The sequence below is a fragment of the Serinus canaria genome, chromosome 2 (genome assembly GCF_022539315.1).
Source record: "Serinus canaria isolate serCan28SL12 chromosome 2, serCan2020, whole genome shotgun sequence".
NCBI classification, from domain to species: domain Eukaryota; kingdom Metazoa; phylum Chordata; class Aves; order Passeriformes; family Fringillidae; genus Serinus; species Serinus canaria.
The window spans coordinates 95993543-96012116 of NC_066315.1; the positions used below are offsets into that span (position 1 = coordinate 95993543).

The following is an 18574-nucleotide window of genomic DNA, read 5'->3' on the forward strand; positions in this document are numbered from 1 at the left end:
ACCAGTCCTTAGCCCTGAATGAACTGGGGGAAACATATTCCATTACTCAAGAGAGAAAATTATCTGAATTTCCATCATATTCAAAGTTTTACAGATGACATGAAACATTTGAGCTGTCAAAGTCAGAAGTGCTTTCAAAAAATACGCACAAAATGCAGGTTTGCAAGGCTTTGAACTTTGCCAAAACATGGCTAGGTTTCCATGGCAAAACCAGAATATACATAGCTGACATGCAGACCATCATATCCTCTACTATAAAGCAATAACACTAGAACAGATCAAAGAAAAGTTCTCCTGAGACTGTTTGAAGAGACACTAGGAAGATTAAGTACATTTTTTCCACCACTGAAATACACTCAGGAGAGGGCAAGACCAGTTTGACACAATACATGCAGCACAGAGTTATCCCAACAACTGTAGCAGCAACTTTAGTGACACAAACTTCATAGGTCACAGAAAAGTCTGTGTTGGATGGAAACCCTGGAGGTCATCCGGTCCACCTTGAATGCAGGCTCTTCAATCAGGTTACAAAAGGCCTTGCCAAGCTATGTCTTCAAGATTTCCAGTGAGGAAATACTGACCTCTCTGCTTAGCCTGCTCTCACATTGAGTTGCTCTAAATATTAGTTGGCTATTCTTTTTTTATTCCTTGTATCAAGCTGATTTCCCCTGAAGCAACCTCTGCCCATTGCCTCTTGTCCTTCCCCCGAGGATCCTTGAGAACATCTCAGCCACCCTCTCAAAATTGGAAGGCTGTGAGCAGCTGCCCACTGGCCTCCTTTCCTCACTAGTGCAAATCTTGTTCCTTCAGTCTTGCCTCAGGTTCTCCAAACTCCAACTTCCTCACTGACACTCGCTGGAGATTTTTTCCTATCTTGAATAGAGCAGTGAGGGGACCAGAACCAGACACAATATTAAAGGTCGGGCTCAATACGGAGAAGCCTTCCAGGAGAGAGTCCTCATGCTGCTGCCCATCCTCCTCCTGAGGCTTTCCAGGGCATGGTTTGCCTTCATTGCTGCCACTCAGCTGGCTCAGCTCAGCTCACTGCCCAGGGGGATCCTCGGGGTCTTTGCAGCAGAGCTGCACTCCAGACAATTAGCTCCCAGCCTCTTCTACTGCTTTAGTTATCAGGCTGCGGTGCAGGATTCTTCTTTAGCTTTCTAGAGGTCATGGAGCCTCCAGCCCTGGAGATACTCAAAACACAACAGGACATGGCCATGAGCAGCGTGATCTGACTGACACTGCTTTGAGCAGGGGATTGAACTAGATGGGCTCCAGAGGTCCTGAATTGTTCTGTGGTCCAATGACATTTTACATTTAGTTTTACATTATATATATTTTTTTTTACATCATTTTTTTTTTCCTCCTGCTGAAATGTTTAAACATTTCTCCCCTACCCAGAATTACTTTTTCAAAGAAAAAGGTTTAGTTTTACAGCTTCTTTTAATACTTAATATTATGGGAATATATTCTTCTATTTAAACAAGTGATTTGTAAGAGCCGAGTGTCCCTTTTGCTGCAAAACTGTACATACAAACTCAACTATTATTACGAATTTTTGTACTAAACTGTACATGGCTCTTCATATAAGAGCCACCACTAACAGGTCTTGGTGTTGCTTTGTGGTACAAGTAAAGATCGTCTTTAATTTTCCTACTGTTATTTCCTCCCTTGATACTTAGATTCAGCCACTGATGCCACTTTTGAGGAATTCAACACCACACATGGACCCTTACTTAACCTGTGAATTTACACTTCAAATTAATACATTGTGACTTAAAGGTTTAGATGGATGAATGGACACAGGAAGGGACTCATAGGATCACTTATACATTTTAGGTCCATATTTGTGGGATTTCAAGGTCCTGTCAGCATGCTCAACTTGTAGATTTCTTCATTACATTGTTAAGGAAATAAGATGTTATTGCCTTGATAAAAACTTTGTAAAAAAAGATATTGTTTGTATGCTGCCCTTTGATGTGCTCAGACTCTATTAATGGCTTTATTACAAGCACAGCTCCAACTATTCCTGCAATTTGCTTTCTAGTACACGAAATGCTTGCTTTGAACAACCATGTTGTTCAAATACTTCTGTATTTTAAGAGGCATCTGATAATTACTGCAAATCTTTTTGTTTGGTGACAGCACTGTAGCTATTTTGTTAACAGTTATTCATTTAAATAGGGCTCATTTTAATTTCATTGGCTGAGTAATAGCAGCCTATGGAAGCAATGTCCTTCATAACCTTCCCATACCAGCCACATGATTTTGCTACAAGATATTACCTGAAAGTGGTGTAAACAAATATTTGAAGATAATTATATGTCAAAATGCATAAAAATAAGAACATAGTTTTCAGGAATATTTAGTTACTTCTGCTGTAGAAGACTTTGCAAAACAGGGATGTAAAACCATACAAAGTACATTTGGACACCTCTTTCAACCTCAAAGAGCAAAGAATTACAAAAAAAATTGTTAAATTCCTAATTATTTGCAGATAAAAACTTAAAATATATTATTCAAAACTATCATAGACACACACACTCTCATTGCGCTCATTAGAAAATACTACACTGAGATCACTATTTTGAATTTTTTGAAAGAAGTTCTGGAAAAAAAATTACCATACTTAATAAGGGGAGAAGAGTGAAAGGAAAAAGTGTTCTAAATCTGGGGTGGTTTTCAGATCTTGATAAGGTATTCCTGTTTAGCTTTCATCAAATACGAATTTTTGAGTGAATTTAACCAGATGAGGAAACAAAGACTTATTGAGGAACTTTAGATCAACTAACAAATAGTAGAAGCAAAATGGTCAACAGAGCAAAACCAGGCAGGTTTTCATTTGAGATTGTGAAAAACAGCACAATTATATCAAGAAAAAAAAACTGCAGAAGGGGAATTATATTTAAATATTTAAATTTAGAGGTAAATCAAGTGTCTTAGTATAACAAGCACAAGAATTAGAGAATTAGGCCTAACACATTTTGGTGACTGTCCACCTTTCTTTTTAAGAACACCTTTACAGCTGAGAAACCATGCAATGTCATGAGAAATAATAGTAACATGCCAGATTATAAGGAAAATTGCACAATTTCTGCTTTGTAGTGAACATGAGCAACGTAAGAATCTGAAATACTCCACAGTAAAGGAGAATTCTTGGGCTAAGCTAGAATAAAAGTAGTCTAGTTCACATTCCTTTAGCAATAAGAACCTTTATTTAGGCAACTTGGCAATGGCTAGAGAACATGAAGGAAAACAACAAACCAGAACAACCCAAAAGCAGCTAAGTGGGATCAGTGAGAGAGAAGTTCTTATGATTATGATTATTATAGTGCTACCATATATAAGCTTTTTTTTTTTCATGTCAGGGCTGCAATTACATTTGAGAATTGTGGGAGTTGCACATATACGACTGTGTCAAAATTCAGTGGTTTTCAAAGTTATCAGGAATTCATGTATCCCAAATAAACACCTCATGGTTTAAGGTTATCTCAGTTAGAGACCAGGAGAAGAAGAATGAGCTGTAGAAGGATAAATACCTTATTGTTCCTGCATACTGTGTGTTACTGCACAGATAGAACCTGTCCCCTCCTTCCTGTTACCAAACAGGACTGTCTGGGTGTGTGCTTGTGAGGACATGTGCACAGGAGACCTTAAAGCCAAGAAGTGTTCAAGATGCGGCTGCAGCTGATACAAGAACTTAGCATAAATCACTGGGATTGCATTCCACGAGTTTCTTCAGGACAATCAAACTATGAAATAAAATTGTAAAGTACCTACCATTGTGTGGCCCGGGTCACAAATTTAATCCAGTAAACTACAGTTAGAAGGCTACTGCTGTTCTTTTTCTTGATTATTATCTATTTTTGTGGACACATATTATATAATGTGCTTAACACCATCTGTCCCATATGCATTTTTGACTATCAGAAGTTGTTGCTAAAATGTTTTGCAATTTATTTCCTTTTGCATTTGCAGATTTATATAAAGCACATCATAATCAAATATAATGACAGGAAAAACAAATAACATAAATCTAAAAATCTTATTCTACTTTAATCTTGCTCACTTAAAACTCAAATCCTTGGAGATAGCTGTTGTTTACACAATCTTAACAGAACAATCTTTCACATTGGGGGGGATTAAATCAGTAAGTCTTGATCTCTATGCCAGATGTCAGCTATTTATTTATTTGAAGGGTAAGCACACTAACACTGACAGATTCCAGCTAGTCTTTATCCAAGACATCTATATCTTGTCAGAGACAGACCCAATCCCCAACATCTTCACTTCATGTGAAGGCTATTTAGCTTATAAGTGAAGAAGAAGCATGCATGAATGGAACTGGACATTTTACAAGGAATGGAAGAACCCTGGTTTATTGATTCTCATTTCATGGACTACCATTCAGCTATATCATTTAAGTGGCATTTGGGCTCTTGAGTAACTCATTTAAGTGGCATTTGGGCTCTTGAGTAACTGTTCTCTGTGTAGCTGAGCCTGAAGTACCCATGATTAAATTTATAACAAGAGGTATGTCTACAGAACCTCTCCTCACATATCCACACCAGAGCACGTCACTTTTCTCTACAGTAAACCCTAATGTGAAAGTGTTCATTCCTACTCTCTTTCTTGCACATTTGCTTCATGCTCTGGGGTCTTTGGCAAGGTTTTTGATCCTGATGGGTCAGAATCACTTCTGGTTAGTTGCTCTTCAAGCTCTACTTTGCTCTTTCTAATTCTGCTTTAACAATTAATTGGCCAACTGTGTAATGCTTTTCCTAGTTCATTTGGATACAGTCCAGGTTTAGACGTTTGATCTCTCATTTCTAGAAATCTTCGTGTTGATTTGCTGCAATGCTCATGAAAGCCACTCCTAATGGATTGCAGGCACTGGTTCTGCCTGATCAGTATGTCTCCAAAGCATGAAAAAATCACTTTTTATATACCTTTTATCTTCTATTACAGAAGCAAAAAATTATTTTTATTTTTGCTCTCTTCTAAGTTGGTAAAGCTGTGGTGTCTCTTTTTGGTCTTTTCTGACAATGCAGGGGTGGCTACCAAGAACATACCCACCCTTGGCATGGATGCAGAGCTATTGCTGTTTTGGAGGGAGCAATGGGAGTCAGCACAGCTGTTCTGCACAACCTCCACAATGAATGGTCAAAGGAAAACAGAACAGCAAAGCTATAAACTTACCTGAGCAATACTGCAATGGTCTAAATTTACAGTAATGAGAAGTTTTAATTTGATACCAGAAACTGCAAGGAACAGATGAGGTCACATTTTGGCTAACAAATGTAATATGCACTGCTGCTGTTAGGAGGGACTTGTCCAGAACTAAGATCATTACTGTTATTTATAGTAAGAAAATTATTAGCAAAAATCCCCAACACTAAAGCAATACACAACAGCAATTTACAGAATTACAGAATAGCAAAAAAACCCTATAAATAGTCTGTATACTTGGGGGGGGAAATAAATTTTCTTAAGAGGTCAGCTTTTTTACTCATTACTGACTATTTATTTAGCATATGTAAACCAGAACATCTCTATTTTTAATTATCTTATCTTTGTGTTACCAGTTCTGGGTTTTTTCCTTTGTTTAGCTCCTTCTATAAATCATATTGCCCAGTACACAAGTGTGTTACATAGGTATGGAAAATATATATAGTCATCCTGGTAAATTATTTTTAAGAGGAATTTCATTTGAGACTCATTTCAAGCTCAAACATGGAAAAGTGGAGCCCTTGATGAGTTACTTGTATTGGGGTACAGTTTGTCCTGAATATTGATTTGAACGCAGATAAATCAAAGATATTAATTTTTGGCATATTCCCACTTGAGATGCAAATTTTTCCTCTATATCTCTCCATAAGAAAGCAAAAAAAAAAATTGCAGAACACCATCTAACTCTGTGCTACTCCTAGGCCTTCTCCCAGGGTAACCCTGACAGATATGAAAGTCTGAAGGACAAAAGTTGCTAGAGAAACAGTGCATTCTGAGCACCCCTCTACACCAACATCTTCTAAATCTTACAAAGAATTTGTATAGGGGAAAGGATCTCAGGGTCGATATATAAAGTCTTAGATCAATATTAGCAAAGAAACAGAGCCTTTTGTCCCTTTATGCATGCTGTCCTTTCATAAGGAGTCAGGCTTGCAACTTTAATCTTTCTTTAAAAGTACTAAGTCTCAGTTCTTCAATATTTATTACTTTTTTAATTGGTGATTAGTATTCAGAGTTAATCTTCAACTTTTTATACCATTTACCCTCTTTATATTTTGTGGGTGAGAAAGGAAATGGAGAATTTCAAGACAGGGCTAATAGTTTGCACTGACTAGAGATAAATATGTATTTTGAACAACTTCAGAATATAATGAACCAATAAAGAGCTCTAGAAAAGAAAGAAAGAAAATCAGGGTATTTCCATCCAGCACTAGCAATCAAATTACTATATTTGATCCTGTAACAACCTGCACTGCTCCCTCAATAGTCACGCTTGACTATTCACAACCCATGCACATCTGCTTCACCACTATTTTATTTATCAGAACGGAGGCAAGTGAGGAGAATAATCACTATGAAATAATAAAATAACCTTGGGAGAAAAAATCAAGCCAGAGAATAAGATTCTGGGTTTCTATTTTGTGATAATATACTTTCGGAAATTATTTCATGGCTTTATTTGAAAAATGGATATAATCCAAGTGAAGAGATACAATTCCTCTTTCTCTGCAGCCAGAAACACATTATCCTTTTAAATAGGAAAGAGTATCCATTTCTTTTTCTTTTCATCCTATCCTCACAGAGGGGAAAAGAGGGGGGAAAACAGATAGCAAAGAGTAACACCCCTCCTTTCCATTTGCAAATGGTGACTCTTCCATCAATACTACAACATGCAGCTGCATCAGTATCAACGCCATTTTCTTAGCTTCTCAAACAATTCCTGCATTTCATATTATTTTTCTACAGTCAGGACAGTTGAAAGGCAACATATAAAGCCTTTCTGAGTCCTTTAACACATTAAGTATGCTATAGGCATAACAGGCTCAAAAAAGAATGAAAAGAAAACAGCACAAAAAACTTCCCCAAAGCCTTGCAAAAAAGCTGTGGCTGCATCAGAAGCCCAGGCTGGAGCAGGCTCCTGGCCTCTGGACACATGGAGAGAGGAGCTCATGCTGGAGATGGTTAGCTGTGAGGACTTGTGTCCCCACAGGGGAACCCATGCTAGAGCAGTCTGACTACTGGAACTTAAGGGCCAATTTGCAATTTTATGGCAAAAAAATCACACCTGCCTTCAAGAGATCTACATTCACGCTTTATCACTGCTTGCTGCATGGCCCTTGGTTAAGTCAAGTCATCTTTGTGTTCCAACTTGACAGGTTTAATGGAATATCTAACACTGATATGTCATAAAGCTAACAGTGACTTGATAGAAGGCAATAGTCAAAGCACAGATCCCCACCCTGTTTTAGGATTAGGCAGCATGAAGTCTCCTGACAGACTTGGGGGGGCTGATAACAATAACTTATGGGACAGAAAGAAGAACTCATGCTCAAATATCTTGTTTCCCATCACAGAAGTGTGAGTGATAGAGGAAGCAGGGAGTATCTCATTCAGTGAATCCTGACTTGCTACTGCTAAAAATCTTTTTTTTGACAGAGCTTGCAAATCTTGAGTTCTGGGAAGAACCTTACACATTTGAAGAGTGCCACCATTACAACTGAGGCATTTAGCATTTTTAGAATTTGTGTAATACTTAGCTATTGATTAAACATTTAAATAGGCAGCCACTTTGACACATTTCCAAACTACGAGTGTTTAACAGAAAAACATCTTTCTATTGCTTCAAATACATTGAGGGTTTTGTGCTCATCTGGACAAAAACCAGTCTGATATCTCACCTGCATCACTGAGACTTACAGATGCTTTACTCTGCTTTATTGACAGGATTAGGTTTTCAACAAGGCTTTTACTGTATTGTTTGCAAACCAGACAGAGCAAGAGCAAACTCTTCCCAAGGAAGAGTGGTAAACAGGCAATGCTTCAGCTCATGAGAAAGGCATGACTTACCTTGTGGAAGTTCCTGAAATATGCTGCCTTCTCATCTGGAAATTTTTCTAGCCTCCTGGGTCCTTTACTGGAAGCCTTCTTGAAAACCAACCAACAACGCCTAAAAATCTGTGAACAAAATCAATGGATTCTATCAGTTTTTCTTTAAAGGTGGACAGTATTACAAATGCATTCAGTTACAGAACTGGCTTAGCAAGAAATTTTAAAATGACAGTGGTTTACTTTAAGAGTAAAATTTGCAGTTCAAAGAGAAGCTGATTAATGACAATCCTCTAGACTATATTATGCAAGTAAGAGATTAGATATCAATCTAGTTTTATAATCTATGACAGCAGTTTACTTCATTCTTCTCTCCAGTACTTGGACAGCTCTATAAACAATGCCATATGCAATTTTATGTTATTAATTCAAGGATACATTGAAAAAAGTCCCAAACCCAATACTACTCAATGATTCCACTGGCCATATGTGAAGAGCCTTAAATCAGTACAAATTCTACAAAATTTAATGACACAATGCATGAAATAAAGTACTGTTAAATTTGGATCAACCATACCTCCCATTACAAAAAAAAAAAAAAAGTAATTAAAAACCCCAAGGAAATTAGGGCAGGAAGAGTTTTCCCCTCAGTCTGCTGTGTAAACAGAATACAAGCAGAAAATGTAGTGTCATTAAAATAATTAGGCTTAATTAACCACATTATGACATAATACTAACTGACACTATCCTGTTGCCACTATCTAAAATGAATGTTATCAAAGTAAGTGATTTCTTTTAAAAGCCTACCATTGGGCTACAGGATCAACATGTTTAATTATGAAGACTTTTAGAAGAAAACATGGTATTAAATCCTCTGCCAGTATACATATTGCAAAGTGTAAAACTTTTAGGCTTTTTCTACTAAGGCTGTAAAGTGGCAACTGTACAACTGTACTTTCTGTCTCAGAAATTACTTCACCTATCCTGAGGGAAAGCAAAGACAATATCATATTTCCTGAAAAAAAATGACATTACACTTTGGGACATCATAAACTATCTTTATTAGATAGTACTTTCTTCAAATAACATCTTGGCAGTGTTGCAACTTGACTTTACCAAAACTACAGCACTGCTCCCACAGTTATTCCTTGATTAAACATATTAGCTCTACACAATTCTGTGGTGTGAAAAACTCCACACACAAAGATATAGAATATTCACACTATTTTGACCTTACTAAAAAAATAGCAGTACCAACTGTCTGAAAGGGACATATTTATTTATTTAATAAAAGTGTCACTTTTAATAATACTTCTGTCTCTTCTGGGATGTTGGGTGTTTTTCTTTTTAATCTATGTGTAGTTTCAGTTCATTTCTCTTCCTCTGAGGAAAGTCTTTTCCTAGGAAGTGCTTTATCAAGGTGAACACAACTATCTTAATTTCAAATGTTTTCTTGATTTCCTTATTTTCATTATATGCCTCTAAAAATTCTCTTAAGAAAATCCATACCAACCCAAGTCATCATCTCGGTGGTAGGCTTTAGCATAGTCATGGAATCTGCATTTTGCAGATGACCTGAATTTTTGACAGCTGGTGACAATGAAATTGATAATTTGTGTTGATTAACAGAAGAATTTCAAAGGTTGGTGGAGGGTCTTTGTTTTGTTTTCTTTGTTTGTTTGTGGTTTTTAAAATATATTTTTGTATGTGCATATATGGGAGAGTCATATTTTGTTGCAATGAGAAGTATCAGCTAGATCCAGTACATTAGTAATATTCCTAAAAAAAGGCAAACTAGACATCCCAGTCTTGGAGTCAGACCTCTCCCTGTGAGGATGAGAACATTTTCTAGATCAAAGGTCATCTAATGCACACTCCAAAGCACTTCCTTTAGTGACAAATGAGCAGGTTCAGACAAATGATGGCTTCAGTCTTTTTTTCACTGGATATCAATGTGGGACAGTGTGAAAGTGAGTTTGAGGTTTTGCAGATAAGCTGATGAAATTCTAGAGGAAGGGTTTGACCTCCTTATTACTGGGAACTACCATCAAATACCAGAGCTCTATGCTAGTCATCTTTAAGGATGCTCATCAGCCTTCTCACACATTTCAAAACCGAGATAAATTCAAAGGCTTCAGCACACAGACTGCAGGAATGAACAGCCTTTGCTTTTAGAGAACTCTGAATAGCAAGAGGAGAGAAACATAAGTTTGTCCTTTAGACTGCAACTGCTCCAATTTATTGGCATCTGCTTTTTCCAGACCTTTAAGAAGAGGAGAGATCTGAAGAATAAAATGGCCCAAAGAGGACTCCTGATATTCTATGTACTTATGCCAAGATACATCCTCGCATTTGGATTTTATTTTCTGCAACCTAATTTTAAAACTGGTATAAACATGTACAGTTCCACTGGATTTCAGCAGCATTTTACCTTATTATGCCAACAGACACTTTGTATCTTAGTGCTTGGAAAAGCATTAGCATATGAATTTACCTATAAATATGAATAAATAGGTGCAGATGTGAGCACACAGCAAACAAACATTTGCCTTTCATAAGGCACCTCATTGTTATACAAAAGCCTACTCAATTATTCACGAACTGTGAGATACTCTTTTATCCCTGGCCTACTTTAGGATGCCATTGGCTGTAAGCAAAACTTCTGAAAGACTTCTAAAGTCCTCAGATAATTGGGGAAGCCATTGTGAGAGAAATCAGCATCAGCCCTTCCAGAACTAAAAGAATTAGAACCACTCGCTGTGTTGTCTCCATAATACTTAGTATTTCCAGTGAGACTGTTTTCCACATGTGCTTAGTTGAAGAAATGCCAAATATTTGATCATTTAATCAGGGTTACATCCTCGGATGAGCACTCAACTGTTCAACAAATATGATTTTAAAATTTTGTATCAAGGGCAAACAGCACAAAGTCTGTCCCATGCCATTGCATTTTTTACTGGAGAAATTCAGGAAGATGGCATTAAGTACCTGGTGGGCTTAGGTTTTCTTTTATTACTCTATCAATTAGAAAAAAAACTTGTTCATTACAATCTTGAGAAGGATTCTATTGAAATTACCTGCAGAGCCTAAGGCATAGCTGAACCTCTTTAAACAACATCCTTCCTATCTCGGTTTTACAAGATGGGCAAAGCACAAAAAAAATATTCTTCCAGATTCTGCTACCCAGGATGTTGTGCAATTTTGTTTCAGTAAGCCAGGGCAATAACTCAGCACACTTGTGGTCTGGTGAGAGCTGATTAGGCGGCCCCTTGTGATAGCACATGGGAATGATTTTGATTACAATGTACGAGCTGGCAGGGGAGAGGAGCCTCTTTCCTCAGGATGGACCCTGAGCAGCCTCATCTTGCTACAGAGAGGATTCCAGAACCTGGAACAGTATTACCTTATCACCCCCCCATCAAATGATTTCTGAAATCTTTCCAGTTAGAAATTTGACTTCTAATGCTGATACACTTCTATTAATCTTCAGAGATCCTTTCTTTTATATTCTACTTGAAACACTGCAACAGATCAATTAATTAGGAAATCTCTGCATAATCTTATTTTGATACTTTTTCTTCTGCTTAATATAGTATACTGCTCAGCTCACATTTCCAGCATGATCATATTTTTTAATATTCTTGACTTGTATGTGCAAAAATTTGGCCTCTGAATGGGCCATTACTTTTCAGGATCACATCATACAATTCTGTTTTATTGTTGCCATGGCTGTTCATAACAAATCCAGTAAAATAAATATTGCAGGAAATCCACTGGCTAGTTTTTTCTTCAGAGAGAAGGAAATATTTCCCTCTTTTAAAAAATAATTTAAAATAATTGGTTTATAGTGGAAATTTTCCGTATGATTTTCCAAAAACTTTGAAGGCATTTTCCTCATCATTTACAATAAATGCTTTTGAGATTCACATTTCTATTTATCCACAGCTGTAGCAAATAAAGCTTTCCCAGTCATCACTAATATTTAGAGAAGGGACTTTTATTGACAACTCTCTACACGTTACTCCAGAAATTTCACACTCAAATAACCAAACAGAAAACAGAAACAAAACAATACAAAAAAAATCCCCCATGCTTTTATTTTTTTAATAAAGTTACAATACGATAAGCTTTTTTTCCAAATCACTTTAGATGCTCTGAAATCTCCCTGCACCTATCCAAAGGACAGTACAAATGGCAGCTTTCTTGGGTATATTGGAAAACCATCTAATTTTCTGCCACTAGCTGTAGAAACATTTGTCTCTTGAGAGGAACAGCAATGAGTCAGCTCCTAATTACTAACAGAAACCATCACTGACCAGGACAGGCACTGAAGCATCACTCATGGAGCTTTTTGCCAGCATAACCTATCAAATTTTCTCCCAGGAAGACAACAACCTAATAATATTCCATTCAGCATTTACATCTCATTATCTGCAGGAAAGGCTATTTGATTCCTCATCCCTGACTTGCCATGTGCATTTCTCTCCTGTTTGACAAGACAACACCTGCAGCATATGCATTAAAAGCACTAAAATATGAATGTGTTCAAGTTTACCTCACTAGGTATCTCCATTAAATGGATATTTCTATGGGGTATGCAAGAGAAATGCAGTTTACTGTTAAATTAAAAAATGTAGTCACAGCTTAAAAATATGGCATTCATAATGAGCAAAATAACAATAGTTGTCACAGTAAAGTCATATTTAACGATTGTTTTGGCACCCACCATTTTTTGATTCTGTGCATCATTTGGCTAAGGGAGAAGAGACAAGAGGTGACACCTTACTGCTTCAATGAAACTACACTTGTCACACATTCAAGTAAAATTCGGGAGAAGCTGAAACAGAGTTATTATCTGTAAAAAGGCTCAGGAGGAAAATGGGGATCTAGACCTCACCTAAAGAACAAGTTACAGGATCTAAGATAACTGCTGAGTCAATTCAACAGAAAAAAAAAAAGCCTGAACTACAAACCAAAACAGCTCATGGTTGCAATCCACTTACCTGAGCTACATTTGAACAGCTCTGATTTTCCTGTCTACCGTTTTGACAATAGAAATCAAATCCAGTTCCCACTGCACTAATTGGGTGCCTTTTGGGTGGCAGATTTGGACTCATATGAAGAAGCAAGAGAGGGGGAGCACCACTGCACAGCACTGAGCACCCCAATGGGCACAGAGGGTGCAGAGTGGCAGGGAATTGAGGCCAGCTCCTGCTCTTGTACCCCACTGCTGGGAACTCACCTTTCTCCCAGCAGCAGGGCAGAGATACACCACAGCCATCTGATATCCAGAACCCAAACAGGAGAGGCCATAGCTCTGCTCAGAAGCAAGAGCTTACCTGCTCCTGTCAGCAGCTCTGGGATGTGGGGCTTAGACTTTACCACAATATACAATACGCCTGGGTAGTTTCAATTTTTAGTTTCTTTTTTTTTTTTAATTGAGTATAACTCTCCACCTCCTCTTGCCTATTTCAACATATTTTATGTAAATGTTACCAATCTACCACAAAGTAACCTCAATAAAAGCAAAGCTGTTTAAGCTGTCAAGTCAGGATTAAAGAAATCCCACAAATATATACCAGAAAAAAAGACTAGTAGTGTCTTCAATGAGAAATATTGTCTGTAGATATGCTGTGAATGCTATCCAGCAGGGAAACATTCCTCATAGATGATAACCTTGCATATACCCTTGAGCTTCATTTCATCATCCAAATTAGGGAGAAAGGTTAAACTTCTAGTTTACAGAGCTTGGAGCATGACCTTCTGCAACAATACAAGTAGGTGTCACCTAATTTTAGTATCATAGCTCAAATCCTAAAATTTCTGATAGCATTTTTTTATTACTAATATTTTGCACATTGCAAATCTGCTGGCATTTAAAGTTAGGAATTGAAGAAATAAAGAAACATCTGCTACAAACTGTTTCATCTAAGATTAGATCAATCCTTGTGGGCTTGATTGCAGTCTGACAATTAGGATGGTTAGAGAGAGATGATTAGGGACAATTCACCCAGTTATAGTATACACACGTCATCTTTTTGCTGCCATAACATGCCATTATAGATTCATATAGATGCTTATAATATACTATAATTTATGGTGTTATAGTCACAGGCTATACATGTAATCCATAAAAGGATTTATTTTATTATTAGGGATTTATGTGAAATCAAAGTACACCATAGCAATTTTCCAACTATTCCTCTACTAGCTAAACTAATCTGTGCAAACACTTTAGCTATGGAATCTGAAGGCTTGTTATTTTTATGTGTTTAAAAGAGAGCAGAGGATACATATCTGAACAGATCTGCACCTTGTATTCCTGTGAGAAGTCTTAAATGACTCCATCAATCCTTAAGCACCCCTAGCGTACAGCCCCACCACTGTTGCTTTGTTCTGAAGTACCATTAGGGCAATTCAAGGGCAGGAAGACAGCCTACACAAATAACACCCTCTGACTCCTCAGCAGTCTGCAGGTCAGTAGAATTTATAACTTCCATCTGAATTGATCTAATGGTTACTTCAAAAAATCATTCTAGTAGCCCTTTCTTTTGGCTTTCTGCATCTCTGACTCAGCTTTGGCAAGACTAACTGCAGTGATCCTTTTGGAGGAAAACTAATACTGCTCACTTCATGTCTGGCCCCTGAGCTGATGACAAAAAAATGTCCTCGAAACCAGAAGAAAAAAAATTGGTTTCAAGAGTTGTAGCACACATCCAGCAGAACAATCCCAGAGCTTGTGATATTTTTTAAGAAATCTCAAGCATTTCACCGAGCTTAAGCTGAATGTGCAGCACCTGCTTAGGAATAATTATGCACCCATGTATGTTGATATCTCTTCCTACACATACTTTTTTTAATGTAATCAGAAAAAAATACCAGCAGAGAAAGTTATGGTTTTGCAATATTTTAATATTAAATTTGAGTAAGTAAGTTCTCAAACTGAACTGGAGTAGTTACCTTACTTAAATCATCTGAAGGGGTTTTTTTCCAGTGAAAACCTCACTTTTTAAAAAATATTTTACCTCATTAGTTACAAGTAAACATAGCCCACTTGAATTTTAAAAATCACAAAGAATGGTTTGATATACTGCAATGCAAAGCAATACTTAGAGAAGAAAACTAGGATTCCTTTATTTTTACTGCTCTAAATACATATACAAATAATAGAAATATCACTATCTTTCTTCCACTGATGAGCTTATTAAGCTGAAACATGGTATCTTTTACACATATTTCGTAGACAGTCATCACTTCTTGAAAAAATTAAAGGTATTTATTGTACCACCAAGGGAACCTAATGCTGAGAAACAAACAAGTTATTGAGACAGAATTCTTATTTATGTCTCTTGAAAAGAAAATTCAGACTATTACACACAAGCTGAAATTACACACACTGAAAGATGGTATCGATCACCTCAGATCCTCAGCACTTTATGTTAGGAATGAAGGGATTTGTGAAAGTAAGTGTTAAAAAAATCAAACACGTGCAACTGAGTACCTTAAAATGAAGCAGAGCTTCAGAATTAAACAGTAATCACAGACATCTGTTCTATACTACCAAGGGGAAAAACTCAAATACTTTTTACAGCTCCAATTTAGAGGGTTATAAGCTCAAATTTATCTTCAGAATCCAAAATTATTCGTCAGGTTTACATCAGCTAGATTTTCTAACACATCATGGAATTGTAGAGCAGTTTGGGTTGGAAGGGACCTTAAAGATCATCTAGTTCCAACCCACTCCTCACACACACCCCATGGGGGGCAGGGACCCCTCCAACTTGACCAGCTTTCTCAAAGCACTGTCCAACCTGGCATTGAACACTTCCAGGAATGGGGCATCCACTTTTCTGTCACTGTGCCTCACCATCCTCACAATAAAGAATTTCTTCCTAACATCTAATCTAAATCTACTCTCTTTCAGTTTAAAGGCACTCCCCCTTGTCCTATCATTATGTGTCCTTGTAAGAAGTCCTGCTCCATTCCTCTTGACCTCTTTAGGTACTGGAAGATTCTCTAAGGTCTCCCCAGAACCGTCTCTCCTTCAGGCTGAATAACCTGAACTCCCTGCCTATCTTCCTAGGAAGGTGCTCCAGCCCTCTGATCATTTATCTTTTCTCTACATTATTGCGGAGAAACTCTGCAATAACTTAGCAAAGGCATCAAAGTCCTCAGGATGCTGTTGTTTTGACAGATAAAATAAGTGAAAAGTTTGCTTTGCATGGGATTTAACATAGCTGAGCAAAGCACTAAGTCAAAAGCATTTTTTGTAAAGAAAAAACACTGAGAGCTGACTGTAAGTGCTGCTGTATATTTATGTAGGAGTATAATTTCTAACAGCAATTGATCCTCAGAGAAGTATAGGAAAGTTAGAGCCTTTTATTCTTTGGCACATTTTGTCATTTCAGCATATATGTAGCAAGCCTTGCAAACCCAAGCAAATGGGTGAAAAGCAAATGGTTTGAAGCAAATGGGTGAAAGCTCACTGTAATCTGTCAGTGACTCTGATAATGCCTGGTCACTCCCCCTGGCACACAGGCACTCAAGAAGTGTGTGCATCATGTTTATGCAGGGAGACTAAAGAATATACAAATGCCAGTGTAGAAGGAAAGCTCTTCAAACATATTTTGATACACTGTACCACAGAACAGGAACATATTTTAAAAATGGCATTTATCTATAGCATATTCAATAAACATCTGAAATACCAGGTTGCATGACTCAATTGTGTTGGTGTCCTACAAACCAAATTCATCCCTTTTTTATTTTTTAATGTAGTTAGATATTCCACTTTGAATCCACTTTAAGTACTATGATATGGCCACTAGATTTTAGAGAGAAATTAATCTTAGATAGAAAATAATGTGTTCTGCAAAATGAAGGCTGCAGCAGGGTTTGAGTAGGACCATACAAATAGTAATGTTCAAGAGGATGTTTAATTTCAGTGCTGTTTTTCTGGCATTTGATCACCTGCATCACTGTAACCCACAGGTTAAATCTCCTCCTGACAAAGAATCATAGTTGTAAGAGATGCTGTCATGCCCCAAAGACCTTCATGTTTAAATTAACTGAAGGGGAGGAAGATGAATTCACAGCTTGTGGTAAGTGAAAATAGTTAAAAGCTCTGAGTTAGCAAGAATCCTCTGTCACAGAAATTAAATGGATACTAAAATGGAGTAATTCACTGAAATTTCCTGCAATATTTATGCACAGAATTACCTTGAAGTAAAAAACAAAACAAAGCAAACAAAAAGAAATCAAACCAAGCACCCAACAAAACCCCAACCAGGACTTGCTCTGGGTGTTGTAACTTTCAGACAAATGCAGACAGAAAGATACATATTTCAAACTTTGCTTGATCTCTCTAAGTGATTTGCTTTCTGCCACTCTTGTGCTACGTATTTCCAGAAAATCTCTGCTTAAAGATGTTACCAGTCTGCTATTACAATGCATCAATGCTGTAATGAATAAAGACGTAATCCAAAGCAAGAACAGGATGAGAAAACAAATGCTTTTACACACAACTAAGAGGATTTGGAAGAAAAAACTATAGCCCTTAGCTCTTGTAAATACCAACATCAGTTCTGTTCAGCTTTTGTTGCAACAGCAAATTTTTAACAGATAAAGACAGCTTTTCCTCAAAGAAAAATAGCATGAAATAGCTTCCCTCAGAACACAAATGCAGCTGGTATGTTACATTCTCAGACAGCATGTCCTGGGGGGAAATAGCTACTACAGGGGATTAGGAACCACGTTCTTATGACCCCAGGAAAAAAAAAAAGCAGAGGAAAAGCAGATGGTTTCTAAACCCAAATTTCCTAAATCCAAAAGACCACTTTGAATTCCCTGCTCTGTACCTGTGATGGGTGTCCAAAAAAATCTGTCCTGAAATGTTTGAGAGATTCACCCAAAATGCATCCAGGTGAATCCAGAGAAGCCACGCTCTAGTGTGCTTCGGCTCAGACCCAAACTGGTAACACTCAAGGTCTCATGGAGCAAACATGAATTTCTTTGCTAAAGGACTTATGGTCATCCCACTAAGAGAATCCTCTTTTTTCTAAGAGGGAAAAACCCTCTCAAAACAAGTTTCCCATCCCTCCCCCTACTTTCACTGATTCTCACCAGCATTCCAGAACTTGCAGGAGATAAGACTGTCCTTCTATAACTATTTCCCATGGGCAGAAAATTATTAGTCTACCCAACTGATGCTATTTATTTTTATAGTCTCATCAGCCGCTTAGAAATAGAAAGCACATTGATTTTCTGTGCTCTGGGGACCACCTGAGGGCATGAGGGGGTGGAAGGAGAGAAAAAAAAAAAACATTGCAGCATTTCTGGTCAAATTTAACAGAGCATAAGCATCTAGAATGTTGGTTCAAGAGTACCTAACACAAGTAACTTTTCTCATTGCAGTGTTAGAAGGGCATACAGGACAAGAACAGAAAGTTGTGTTGCTCCTTTCTCACTTCCTGACACTGCTGAGATGGTCTCAGATATAAGATGTGAAGCTGCAGCGTGC

General features: G+C 37.4%; 1 protein-coding gene across 1 annotated transcript in view; it reads right to left on the reverse strand.

Moving 5' to 3' along the window:
* The window catches only part of DOK6 (docking protein 6), a 239182-nt gene that overhangs the window by 139289 nt on the left and 81319 nt on the right, over nt 1–18574 (reverse strand). Inside the window, exon 2 of the mRNA XM_030231203.2 lies at nt 8077–8184. Coding sequence (XP_030087063.2) covers nt 8077–8184 — 108 coding nt within the window. The remainder of the gene's footprint in view (nt 1–8076; nt 8185–18574) is intronic.